Source organism: Malus domestica, chromosome 07 (assembly GCF_042453785.1).
Source record: "Malus domestica chromosome 07, GDT2T_hap1".
In the NCBI taxonomy this organism is placed as follows: Eukaryota; Viridiplantae; Streptophyta; class Magnoliopsida; order Rosales; family Rosaceae; genus Malus; species Malus domestica.
The window spans coordinates 19511362-19525367 of NC_091667.1; the positions used below are offsets into that span (position 1 = coordinate 19511362).

At 40.9% G+C, this 14006-nt stretch overlaps 2 protein-coding genes across 2 annotated transcripts; one reads left to right on the plus strand and one right to left on the minus strand.

The window, feature by feature from the left end:
- Window positions 1-1809: 1809 nt before the first annotated feature.
- On the minus strand, window positions 1810-2793 carry LOC139197398 (mitogen-activated protein kinase homolog NTF6-like). The gene has a single exon (XM_070824736.1). The coding sequence runs from the start codon at window positions 2776-2778 to the stop codon at window positions 1987-1989; it is 792 nt and encodes a 263-aa protein (XP_070680837.1). The 5' UTR covers window positions 2779-2793; the 3' UTR covers window positions 1810-1986.
- A 7149-nt stretch (window positions 2794-9942) lies between these two features.
- Window positions 9943-10729, plus strand: LOC114826056 (brassinosteroid-responsive RING protein 1-like). The gene has a single exon (XM_029105679.2). The coding sequence runs from the start codon at window positions 10012-10014 to the stop codon at window positions 10504-10506; it is 495 nt and encodes a 164-aa protein (XP_028961512.2). The 5' UTR covers window positions 9943-10011; the 3' UTR covers window positions 10507-10729.
- The last annotated feature ends 3277 nt before the right edge of the window (window positions 10730-14006 follow it).

Sequence of the window (14006 nt, forward strand, 5' to 3'; positions counted from 1 at the left end):
GGACTTTATTTCTCTCAATGCATATATATATATATATTTTTTTTGCTATATACATACATATATTAGGTACACACACCACATTATCATAACTTCATTTTCTTTTCTTTTCTCTTTTTTTTTTATTTTTTTTTATTTTTTTTATTTTATATATATATATTATTTTTTTTTAATTTTAAATATATATATATATTATTATTTATTTATTTATTTTTTTCTTTGTTTTTCTGCACATGGTGCCAGACGCGCCATTTTTCTTTCTTCTTTTTTATTTATTTATTTATTTATTTTTTTTTTTTTCATGGTGCCCATGCACCACTAGAGGCTTTTGATCTGGCTGTTCCCCATCTTTGATCCACCATCCCCTTTTTTATTATATATTTTTTCATATAAAATTGGATGATGGGGTGAGGAATTTGTAGGGATGGAGCCGAGCTTCGGGGAAGAGCTTCTCGACCGGCTAGTCGTTTGACAGCGGTCTTTGAAGTTGGTGGCAGCTGCGAGGCAAGAGACGGAGGAGGTGAAGGTGATCTTGACGTCGGATCCAGCTAGAACCCAGAGCATAGCCACTGAGCCCAACCACCGAACACAGCCGCCGCACACCCGTTGCACTGCTACTGAGCACAACCATGGCGCATCCGTTGCACTGCCACCGAGCACAGCCACAGAGCACCGTTACTGAGCACAGGCACACAGCACAGCCCACTCATCCCTCGGCAGAGATCCAAAGCAAGAAGAAAATTCCAAAAACTGAGGAAAGTTCATGTTCCTGTCCCAGCGATGATCCTTGTGCCATGGGACCTGGTCCAGGCCGTATGGGTTGGATGGAGCCACATGCGGCATGCCCTGCATCTAGCTTTGGTGCCTCATCTACTGCAAAAAGCAGTGTAGCTGATCATGGAGGAGATCTTGGTGCAGGTGAGTAGAGCCCAGTCCCGCGGGTCCTCCTTGAGCTTGACGAGGATATTCAGAACGACGTCGTCGGAGAGCTTCGAGAACAGGGCTTCGACTATCGGATTACTGATGCGGGCCTGCCGTGAAGGGCTCAATATATGTGGACCCTCATCGTGACAACCAAATCCCAAATTCTCTTGCCATGAAGCAGTACTGCTGCAAAATTGGATCCTCTAGAGGTTTTGCTATTTTCAGACTGTCACCATCTTTGGCACCAATAAATGAAAGACTTTTCGAATAGTAGATCAATTTTACTCCGGCAGCAGTTTTGACGAGGCGAGAGCATATGGCAAAATTGGCGGCGAGATTGTTGACGGAGGTCATTTGGGCGGCGGAGGAGAAAGGCTGGACACTGAGGATAGTGCAAGCAGTGGAAGTGGCGGATGGTACAGACGACATCCGGGCAGAACGGCGAGGAAGTGACCGGGGCAAGTGAACTCAGATCTGGAACCAACCTTGATGTTATCGATGGTATCCGAACTCTCGACCTCGAGAGTGATTGTCTTCCCCGTTAGGGTTTTCACGAAGATCTGCCTGGTTTCAGAAATTGGGGGAAATTGGGGATTTCGGCGGCGCGAGAATGGCTCTGATCTTCAGAGGACGAAGCGGAGAAGAAGCTCGACCGTACTCTTCGATGATATTCGCCAAATCCTCGTCGGACTTTACGGCAATCAAGGTCTCTAAATCTCCGTTCGGCAATGGACACTTCAATTCCACAGAGTAGCCACAGAACTCCTTAAGCTTCTCCACTAACTCTGTACATGTAATGGAGGAATCGACGGCGAGGACGCGGTTGTGGCCGTGGTGAAGTGAGTACACGACGGGTTGCCGGATCTCCGACGAGTATGGGACCATAGCGGTGTCGTAGATCTTAACGGGGCCATCGGCGATGGCGGCGACTAGGAGGGAGTCGTGGGACTCAGACCATGCGACGTCGTATACGCCGTCGGCGGTGTCGTAGGAGACGAGCTCGGTGATTGGTTGGCGGGGTGCGCCGGGGCTCAGAGGAGCTGCTTAACATACTTCCTAGCATTATCACTTCTTTAAAAGACCAAGATCTGATTCATCTGGTGAACCTAGGAGCCCATTTATAAGACTCGACTGCTGAACATAGTTTTTACCGGGAAACAGTGGTTCCCTCCTAAGAATCTCCATGACGATGCACCCTACTGACCAAATATCAATTGCTCCGGTGTATTCTGAACAGTTGAGTAGTAACTCAGGGGCTCGATACCAACGAGTTACAACATATTCTGTCATGAAATCTGTCTCTGATGTAGTTCTTGCAAGCCCAAAGTCACAAATCTTAAGGTCACAATTTGCACTGAGAAGCAGGTTGCTTGGTTTCAGATCGCGGTGCAAAACATTTGCAGAGTGTATGTACTTCAATCCTCGCAGTAATTGATACAGGAAATATTGACAGTGATCATCTATCAAAGCCTGGCTGGAGTTTATTATCTGATTCAAGTCAGTGTCCATCAATTCATACACAATGTAAATATCATTGAACTTTTCCCTATCTGCCGGCCTTATGATGTCCTTAATTTTGATAACATTGTCATGATCCATATGGCAAAGGAGTTCTATCTCTCGAAGCGTCTTCTTCGCATCAATCCTATAGTCAAATGCATTCCCAATCTTCTTGACTGCAACTTCTTCCTTTGTCTCAGAGTTTGTTGCACAGCAAACGATGCCATAAGCACCGCGACCGACTGGGTGAATAGGAGGAGCATACTTGGCGGAGACTTCAAAGAGATTACCCAGAATGTTGTACTGTAAATACTTGCCTCCATACAGAGGAATCCCTTCTTTTTGCAAACCCTCCATCTCTTTCTTCCTTCCTCTTAATCCTCTTACAGAAAGAAAATGAAGAAAGCCCTGCGGAGTTCTCAAGCTGACAAACGCAGAAGAGAGAGATGGAAATGGAAAGGGTGGGCCTGTGAAATTGAAGGGAGACCTGGGCCTGTGGCTTGAGGGAGTTCATGGGCTGCAGAGAAAGCGAGCTGCTGGGATGAAGATGGTACTGTGCTCCCGAGGTGGGGTCCAAGATAGGAATGAAAGGTCTTGATGACTCGACGTGTGCTTCATGGCCCATTTCAGCGCCTCTGCTGCTGTGGTTCAAATGGGCTTCGTGCCGGGCCTGACTGTCGGGTTAGGCGTTGAAGAAGATTTGAAATGAGGATGAGAACGGAGCAGAAGCAGGACTTGATTCTTTTGGACCTCACAGAGCGTAGCAGAGACTATGCCTTCTTCACGCGAAGCTCAATCAGCAATGCAAATGATAGCAACCGCTTCACATTTACATATATATATATATAAAACATATGTATTTTTTTTCTCTTTTTTTTTTTGTACAAAGAAATTGTAATAGCATAAAAAACTTTTAATTAAATCTTTATTCCTTATTTTGGTGTGACTGAACTCAAATTTTGAATATTCGAGCTGCCTACATACCCCTCCAAAGAAGAGATCAAGTCGTAACGTAGTTCAAATACATTTTTTTTTCTTGGTATTTTCTTTTGGTGCCGTTTGCAGTTTCAACTCGTGCAGGCAAGGAGCGTTGGGTTGTCACCTTTTATGCTCGTGCAGACCAGGAGCGTTTGGTGCCGTGTTGCAGTTTCAGCTTGTGCAGGCAAGGAGCGTTGGTGTTGCCTTTTATGCTCGTGCAGACCAGAAGCATTGTGCCATGCAGTTTAGGCTCGTGCAGGCGATGAGCTTTGTGTCTTGCAGTTTAGGCTCTTGCAGACCAGGAGCTTTGTGTCCTACAGTTTAGGCTCGTGCGGACAAGGAGCTTTTGGTGTTGCCTTTTATGCTCGTGCAGACCAGGAGCGTTGTGCCATGCAGTTTAGGCTCGTGCAGGCGAGGAGCCTCATGTCCTACAGTTTAGGCTCGTGCGGACAAGGAGCTTTGATGTTCGTCAAGCGATCCGGGAGAGCCGTTCCTCGCAATCTTCATAGCAAGGAGCCTTGACTGAGTGATTGAAGAAGTATTCAGGAAAGAAATCACGCATCGTGATGGGGATGGACGATCCATGTGTCGAAATTTCATCATCTTCAACACGTTCACGTTGCTTTGTAGGTTGACAAGAGCTGCTTTGCCCCCTTTCCGATTGGCGGACATGTGGAGGAGACGTATGCTTCTTGTGCACTTTCTTATGAGTGACTTGAGTCCATCCTTCAACTTTGCTTGTCTTGGAGGATGCCCCCAGCGGTTGAGGTGAAAACTTTGAATCGGAAGAGCCAGAAGTGAAGGTGGTATAGTTTGACTTCACCACATCGTCAAGATCTAGCTCGATGATTCCTTTCTGAGCCAGCTTCATGATGAGATCTTTCAGCACGAAGCACTTTTCTGTCGGATGACTGATGAAGCGGTGGAATTTACAGTATCTTGGACTGTCAGTACGATTCATCTCTTCCGGCCGTCTGCACTCAGGCAAACTGATCACCTTCTTGTCCAACAGGTCATCTAACATGGCAACCACATCAGAGTCGGGGAATGGATAAATCTTTTCCTCAAGCTCCTTCAAAGTGCGTCTACGCATCTCTTGATCACGAAAAGCTTCGGTTTGAATCGCCTTGCCTCGTGTGGAGATTTTGACGGGAGCTGTGTTGACCGTCATCGCTTCCTTGGTGGGTTTCCATGCAGCCTTTTCCACCTTTGTCTCAAGAGCTTTGTCGTTTTTGTAGTTGGCGATCGGTTCCTTCTTCCCATGATGGGCGATGCTCAACTCCAAGTCATGGGCGCGAGTGGCCAATTCCTCAAAGGTCCGTGGTTTAATGCCTTGAAGGATGTATTGCAAACCCCATTGCATGCCTTGGACGCACATCTCGATTGAAGAGGTTTCCGAGAGCCTGTCTTTACAGTCGAGGCTTAGAGTGCGCCACCTGTTGATGTAGTCAATGACTGGCTCGTCCTTCCACTGCTTTGTGCTCGTTAGCTCTAGCATGCTCACAGTGCGGCGGGTGCTATAGAAGCGGTTGAGGAATTCCCGCTCTAATTGTTCCCAGTTGTTGATGGACTCAGGCTCTAGGTCCGTGTACCACTCAAAGGCATTTCCTTTCAGCGAGCGCACAAACTGCTTGGCGAGGTAGTCTCCCTCCGTCCCTGCGTTGTTGCAGGTTTCAACGAAGTGGGCAACGTGCTGTTTCGGGTTTCCCTTTCCATCAAATTGCATGAACTTTGGTGGTTGATAACCCCTCGGCATCCTTAAGGCGTCGATCTTCTTTGAATACGGCTTTGAGTACAACCCGGAGGTATTTGAGCTCCCTTCGTACTGTGCCTTGATGGTGTTGGTGATCATCTTTTGCAGCTGCTGGATAGAAAGAGATCCCATGAGTGCCGCTGTTTGGTCTGGCTCGGGCTTCGCATCGTTTTTCTCCACCTGAGGCTCATCTTCTGGGTTAGGGTTCTCGTCGTCCTGTGGCTCCAGTCGGCTGACGAGTGCAGCGATTTGCAAGTCTTTTTCTTCCACAGTTCGGGTTAGCCTTGCGATTGCTTCATTCATTTGAGCCAGTTGTTCTTCAACGGAGGTAACGCCGATAGTCATGACTTGTGCGACCAATAGACGTGACTTTCCTTTAGACATCCAGGATGCTGATGAAGAACGTCGTTGGCTACTTTGGGATGTCATCTTGTGTGTCTCAGCATCATGTTTCGGTGCCCCTAGCGAGGTCAGGTTGATGACAGACTCACATCTTGGATGCTCCCCTTGCTCTTCTAGCGGCACCAATTTTGAAGTGGCATGTTGAGGAGCGGTTGTGGCGCCAATGGATTGTCCATTTACGGCAGAAGTGCTTAGGATCCTTCCCTCAATGGTTGCAAGAACGGCTTGTCCTTTGCTTGATGTCATTGACTTTGAGGTGTGCTTCGATTCCTTGAACGAAGAAAGAGATGAGAGGTAGAGATTGTCCCACTGGGCGTGCCAATTTGTGAACACGGAAAATTCCTGAAACGAAAGAGACAAGAACGAACGCGCACAAACAAATATTTGTATTTTTGATGATTTTGGGTTACAATCTCTCTCTATTTTGATCCTCTGATTCGATCTCCGTAAGGTATTGATTTGTGGATGTTTCCTTGATCCAAGGGCCGTCGAGGCTTGATCTTGGATGAACTGTTGGAAGTTTCTTCAAGGGGCCGTGGGCTTGATCTTTGAAGGTGGATTTGAGCGGATCTTCAAAGGGGCTTTTGGGCTTGATCTTTGAAGAACAGTGACGAACGGATCTCCAAGGGCTTTTGGGCTTGATCTTGAAGAACAGTGATGAACGGATCTCCAAGGGCTTTTGGGCTTGATCTTGAAGAACAGTGATGAACGGATCTTCAAGGGCTTTTGGGCTTGATCTTGAAGAACGGTTGGATGTGTGTGGATTTGTCGACGTTGTTGATCCAAAGGGCCGTTGGGGCTTGATCTTGGATGAACGGATGATGAACGATGGTGCTTTCTTCAAGGGCCGTCGGGGCTTGATCTTGGAAGAACGATGAACGAAGAAACACTTTCTTCAAGGGCCGTTGGGGCTTGATCTTGGAAGAACGATGAACGAAGAACGAAGAAGGCTTTCTTGATTCTTCGGGAACCTAGATGCTTGAGAGCTTCGGAGTTTTAGAGCTTCAGAGCTTCAAGGTGTAATATCAATTCCCCCATAAATGAATGAAATGGGCTTGTATTTATAGAATTTTCCAAGGCCTAATTTTGAATATAATATTCCAGATGAAATAAGTCGTTTCTGCCAGGTGTTGACACGTGTCCTATTTGATGACTTTTCCAACTCATTTCAATTTTTGTTGAGTCACACGTTACGTGTAAAATTTATGTAATACATGAGCTTTGACACTTTGATTTATCGGTCAACATTTATTTACCGAAATTTCGATGTCTACAGTTTGTTTTTTACGATTTTTTACGTATGCGATCTTGTAGTATCTACAAACAAGTTTGACGGTTAGATCATGGAAACTAGTTTCGTAGAATGCATAAATTTGCCTAAATTTTGAAGTGGGAAAAGTAATTTGTGCTAAATTTTTATTTACATTTTTCAAGTGTTTATTAGACAATATTTAGTTTATGCGATGACATTTTCATTATACAATTCTCTTTTTGTTTCTTTATCGCATATTTTACATAGATTATTATCTATTAAACCAAAAATGTAAAAATTATCTATTAAACCAAACAATTATTTATTTAATTTTTAAAAACATATTCTATTTAAATACATATTATTTATTTATTTATTAAACCAAACAATTATTATTTTATTTTTTAAAATGTCAACACAAGCTCATTTTCTTTGGCATTAGTCTCAAGCTTTGATTTCACAGAAGGGGATATACTATTTGAGCTTCTGCAACAATACCATATGCATGAGACTTTGAGCTTTCAGATTGTAACTTGATTCGCCTAACCGTAATCGCAGCCTTCGTGATGCGCTCGTACGGAGGCGAATCGTCGACGTGCTTGACGCTATACGAACATGGCGGTGCCCTAGCGGTTTTCAAGTCCCAAGAATGCCTTCAATGGAGGCACTCCGACTGGTGCGCTTCCTGCTCTCGAAGCATGTCCAGTTGTGAAACGGCTGTGCTCAAAGATCGTGTAAGGCCACTAGAGGATCGCATTCTTTGTGCCCTCGATTTCATCATTCCCTTTCCTGGTGTGCTCCAGAACCTCTCTCTTTCTCTCTCGCTAATTTGACAATAAATTGGGGATTAGTATGATTTTCTTTAACGCAGGTAATGGTGGTGGAATTGAGGAGGTTAGAGTTGGAATTGTTGCTGTTTTTTATGGTCATAATGGTAGTGAAGCTGGTGATATGGCTTCCAAGCTGTTACTTGAGTATTTCGATCTGCATATGCATTTTCTTGTCGGTGCTTCGTATTCTGCTATGTTAGAGAATGCTGCGTCAAGAACAGCAAGATTGCAAAAAAAAATTTTATTATTAATATATTTTCTGTCGGTTTTATTCGACAATAATTCTTTTATTTATTCTTATTATAAATTTTATGTTGGTTATATCCGACAGAATTAGTGGCGGTTTTAGTATTTTCTGTCGGTTTTATCCTATATAAATCTCTTATTTATTTATTATAAATATATATCCTATCGGTTATAACCGACAGTATTTCTGTCGGTTTTAGATATTTTCTGTCGGAAATTCATTTCCTGACGTAAGAAATTCTGTCGCTTACTATATCCGCTACTATATCTATTTTCTGTCGGATTTTGCTTAAAATTCGACAATAATATACGTTTTTTGTCGGTTTTTGAACCGCCAGTTATAGATAATTTTGTAGTAGTGACACATTCCCTTCTCATTAGTTATCATTTTTTTTTTAAATTTATGAACACATTGTTGATAAGGAACACATAAAGAAAATGAAATTTTTTAAGAGTCGTGCATTATCAGTACAATAAAAATAAAGGAAAACTAATGAAAAGGGCTTGAAAACTTTGAGTTTTAATGATAAGGACAAAATAAAGGGTAAAGTGAATAGTACCAGGATTGACTTTTTAGTGTAAAAATGTGGTTTTTCGTTAAAGTGAACAGTACCGGGTGCTTTTCGTTAAAGTTCCCTAAAAATAATGAGTGATGGTGATTTAATACAGTGTCGATGACTATTGAAAGTAAATTTCATGTCCTTGAATTGAATAACCAAATCAAAGGGACACAAAAACCATAAATACACCTAAGAAATACAAGAATAAAGCATTACCTTACATTTTCCAACTGATATCAGGAGGGTCTAGAATTAGAAAATGTATCCGCTCATAATAACACCATGTAACGTTATAATCATATGCAGTGGCAGAGCCACATGGAGGCTAGGTAAGACTTAGGCCATCCTGAAATTTGATAAATATATATGTATTGTTTGCTAATGTTTATAGTAAATAGCTTGTAGTGCATTGGTAAGTGGAGTTTGATAGTTTTATGGGGCCATGGGGTTCTAAACCATATACAAACTAGTTTTTTTTAGCTCACATAAAACAAGGTCTATCTAATGTAGAAGAAGATTCATTTTGTTTTACCATATGAAAACTAATTCTTTTTTTGTTTAGTTCACATAAAAATAAGGTCTATCTAATGTAGAAGAAGACTCAATTATGTTGAAAGGATTTGTTTTACCATATAAAAACTAATTCCATTATTTTTGTGTTTATATAAAACAAAGTTTTGTAAACCTTATAATTAGTCTTATGTTTTATCATATAAAATCAAATTCTTTTTTTGTTCAGTTCATATAAACAAGCTCTATCTAATTTAAAAGAAGATTCAATTATGTTGAAAGGAAAATCTCATGGTAATAGTTTTATGTTATGAACTTAAACTTTTGTTCGAATCTTCATTTTCATTAAAGCTCGTAAACAAGTTATGTTCTTATGATATAATAATCTCAATATTGAATTTTTCATAAAAAGTTTAACGCCCCATCACTCTTGTTTGATAAATTTTCCATGCAAATAAAAAAAAAAGAAACCTTAAATATTTCTCCAATTAATTATATTGCTATATTTGGTTTACTTTCTTTTATATGTCAGAAAACATTCTTAATTGCAAACATGGTCAATCATTTATAATATTCTTTCTATTCGTGAATTAAGAAATGAAGTGAAATGCCGCCCATAAACATGGTCACTGACTCAATTATGACAGCCAAAGGATAATCACACTGATTAGTAGTCAATTAGTCCTTAATTACAATACGCTAGTGGACTACAATCATAAGCCACACCCACCGCTGCCTCTCTCTGTCCTAATTTTAGCACGTGCCACTTGTGTAATTCTGGCGACTGTTGCAAGACGGTGACGCACGCTCAGTAACCCGCACGCCAGAGCAAAGCACATGGCCCATCCCCAGCCACCCCACCATTCACGGCCCAGATTCCAGTGGGACCCACGTAACAACAATGTCGCAGACGGTGACCCCCCCCCTATCGATATTTCTCTCTCTATAAAATGCCTCCAAATCGACCCAATCGGCATTTTCTCTCTCTGGTCTATAGAAACACGACCTGGTTGCTCTCTCTCTAGAAAAACGCCCCCTTTCTCTCCCTAAAACGCCGCCATGGGCTTCCCAGTGGGATACACAGAGGTCTTCATCTTCCCCAACCTCTTTATCCACACTCTTTCTCTCCTCGGTTTCATCCGAAACCTCATTTTCGCGCTTTTCCACTTTCTGGGTCTCTCCGAATTTCTCGAAACCGACGTTGTTTGGCCGGAGACCCGGTCCCACCTGCCGGAAAACCCATCCTCGTCGGCCCTCCTGATCCGGGAATTTCTCCCCGTCGTCAAATTCCGCGACGTAGCCGGAGACCCGCCGGAGAGCTGCGCCGTTTGTCTGTACGAGTTCGAGGTGGAGGACGAGATCAGGTGCTTGACGAATTGCAAGCACATTTTTCACCGCGCGTGTTTGGACCGTTGGATGGACCACGACCAGAAGACCTGTCCGCTTTGTAGGATGGCCTTCGTGCCCGATGAGATGAGCGACGAGTTTAATCAACGGCTCTGGGCCGCCTCCGAGATTCACCAAGATTATTACAGTGAGTACAGTTCGGTTTGAGGAAGCTGGAATTGTGTTTTTTTGTTTTTATACTTTTTAATTGGTGAAATTTCACCATGTAATGTATATACACATGAAAATTTGGTGCCAAATAAATAAAATTTGATGCCAAATTTGACGAAGAAAAAGAAAAACAGGGAAAGGAGAGAAAATTTTGGATAATTTCTTTCTTTTGTGTTTATATATTTTGATATTGGAAATACAAATGCTACATGATTCTCCATCTTTGTGCTCCGTAAACTTCATTATTTTCCAGTTTTTATTTTCACGAAAATTTAAATTTTCTTTAAATATAATTCTATCTTTGGAAATGTGTTGTATAATTTTATGGGATTTTTTTTAATGATTTCGCTTTATAGTCAAGTCAATGACTTTAGGAAATGTGTTGGTAGGAATTTTTTATTTTGTTTAAAAGAAAAAGGGAGAATATTAGAGTATTGAAGAGAGAGAGAGAGAGAGAGAGAGAGAGAGAGAGGGGGGGGGGGGGGGGGGTTGTGTTGGCCTTTTGGGTGCAAGGGAGGCGGCAGCAATGCCAATTGATCGATGGTAAGGGCAAGGGACAAGGAACATGCTCTCTAGCCCAAAAACCCTCTTCCAGCGCCAGCGGGTTAAATTGGCAAGGGCAAGTGGTGAGCCTAGCACTGCTCCGCCCAAAAGCCCGAGTATCAGCGGGCATGTACCGACGTCACGCTCGCATCAGCTGTCACCGGCGGGGCCGTGGCCAAACAGCACAGCAAAGCGATAGAATCCTCTTCCAAAATCGACCCACGTGCCACATCAAGAAAAAAACACTCAACTTCTTTCAAATCATAAGTTCTAGGCGCCTTCGATCCAGTGACGCCTTTTAGAGGCCTCTATTCCGACCGTGATTTTGTTGGAAGATCCATGGGCTGTCCTGGACTATTCCTGGGGCTGTCCATGGTGGGTGGGACTAGAAGAGTGGAGAGCAGTATTGGTTGGGTTTTATTTATATATTTTTTTTTTGTTTGCCAATTTTCCACACAAACTCTAATTTTTAATGTAGGTGTGTCACTTCTGTCAATTTTCATTGAAAATTTTATCAAAACTCATCATTTATTGCACACTTGATCAATTTTTCATGCATACTTTAACCACTCTAAGTCTTTTAAGCGTTGAGCCCTTACATAACGGCGTGAATTCAAATATCGTCAGAGGTTAATTTAAAAAAATCTATTATTTAACAAAAAAAAAAAAAAAAAAAAACCACCTGTAGGTGATCTGGGATAAAAATTTCGTTGACTGCAACTTATTTTTGAGGAGGCGGAATAAATGTTTCACAAACTTTAGTCAACAGAATTCTTACTCAGTCACTAATAGCGCATTTACTAATCCGTAATCAAATTGAGAGGAATTGAATTGAGGAGGAATTGGATTGAGAAGGAATTGAAATGAGGTGAAATCAGAATCAGATTCCTGTTGAAGTTGTTTACTAAAACTGTCCAGAATCGGAATACAATTCCATAAAGCTGTTTACTAATTCAGCAGAATCGGAATATAAACTAATATGATTACTAAAATGCCCTTGTCTCAAATCAAATATTTTATATACTTTTTTTAATAAAATTTGATATAGTATATAATAGTAAGAAAAAATTAAATTGCTTCTTTATTTCATAGACATACTAAAATGATTTTGTTTATTTTTTTTATAAATTTAATTATTGACTTTAATATCTAAATTTTCTCGCTCAAGTTGTAGTTTTTTCTCTTCGACATATGTATGGAGTTGTGCATAATGTGAACGAGCATAGAATTATGCTTAATGAGCTAGAAGGATATGTAAAGAAATTGTTAGGAGTTGGGTGAAAAGAAAAATAAGTCTAGGGTTAAAAGGATAATCTTGGAAATAATGAAAGTAAGTGAGGGTATAAAGGGAAAAAAAATTATCATTCCGATTGCTTGGGCAATCCGGAATCCAAATACCTTATATATGTTGGGAATCCAAATCCTCCAATTTCAGGAATTGGATTCCATTTTTTGTGTGGGCCCCATGCGCTTTTGATTCCTCCCAATTTTAGTAAACACAGGTATAATCCGTAATTGGAATCGGATTCCTTATTCTCATTCCGATTACGGGTTAGTAAACGCGCTATAAGTGTCATTAAGTGAAAAAATACCTTTGAAAAAGGTCTTACATATGTTGATGATAAGTTTTGACTAAATTTTTAACGAAATGGCATAGGGGTTGTATATTCACGTTGAGTAATGCTAGGTTGACTAATTTTACAAACCATGTGATATGTTACTAATAAGAAAAAAACATGTTAATCAACATTTAAGTAATAATCCAATGATTAACAACCACTTCATATTATTCATAAAATTTGGTCTAAAAATTGGTTTCCCTCGTACACCCATTCACATTAAAGCATGAGTATGGATGGTGAATTTGCAAGACTTTAAGTTTTGGTGGTATTTGCGCACACTTCTAATAATTTAGATAGTAACTGTTTGGACTAAAATCAGGCATTGGGCTTGGCCAAAGCCCAATTCTTTAAAATTCAGTTGGTTTGCTTATTGGTATTTAGTTTTAACATAGATGAACAATAAGCGGCCCAAAGTTTAAAAATATTTATGACTTGGTATGTTTGGGCGGCAAGATCACGCTCGTTCACACTGAAAGAAGAGATTTGTAGTCGGATTTGCAAAGAAAAACATTTTTAGTGGAAAACCTGTAGATAGAAGAGGATCAAAGCTCAAGTATCCAAGTGGGAGTCATTCTTTGACAAAATTACATCAACCACTTGAGACTGAGAACTTACTTTGGAAGAAAGAGGCATTTTCTACAAAAGGGCAGCTGAGAGATTGAAGAAAGGACACTCAACTCAACATAAAAAAAAAAGACTTTTAAAAGCTATGCAACCTACTTTTCATATATTCCTTTGTAGTTCAAACATTCCTTTGTATTTATAACTCTGCTACTTCCCTTTGTAGTATCCATTTCATGTATTAAAGTTTCCTTTTCAAAACATGTCGTGTACTTGCGAGACCTTGCCTGACTGGTATCTGAATTTGCCTGAATAGGTCAAACATTGCCCGATTGGTTGTATTTGTCATTTACTTTCAAGTTATTGTTCTTTAATGCAGTTTATTGTCCTTGTGACTAACAATTACAACTATTTTCAAACCACTTTACCTTAAGCTTTTCACCTTTTCTCTGTCTCGCTTTACTTTATGTCTTTACTTTTTCACAAAGATTGCAAATTGGCTTGGACCATTTCTGATCAGTCTGTGGTCGTATTTTGACATTCACAAAGATTACAAATTGGCTTCGACCATTTCTGATCAGTCTGTGGTCGTATTTTGACATTCAACACAAGGAGAATATAAAGTCTTGTTCTCAAGGCAAAGAAAAGAACCTAATATGGATTTAACCCCTCCATAGAATAGTCTTTTGATAAAAAGCTCAATTGACTTGTGGCACAAGCAAATGACCTATAAACATCTAAACTAACTAAACAATTTGTTGATCTTGGCCA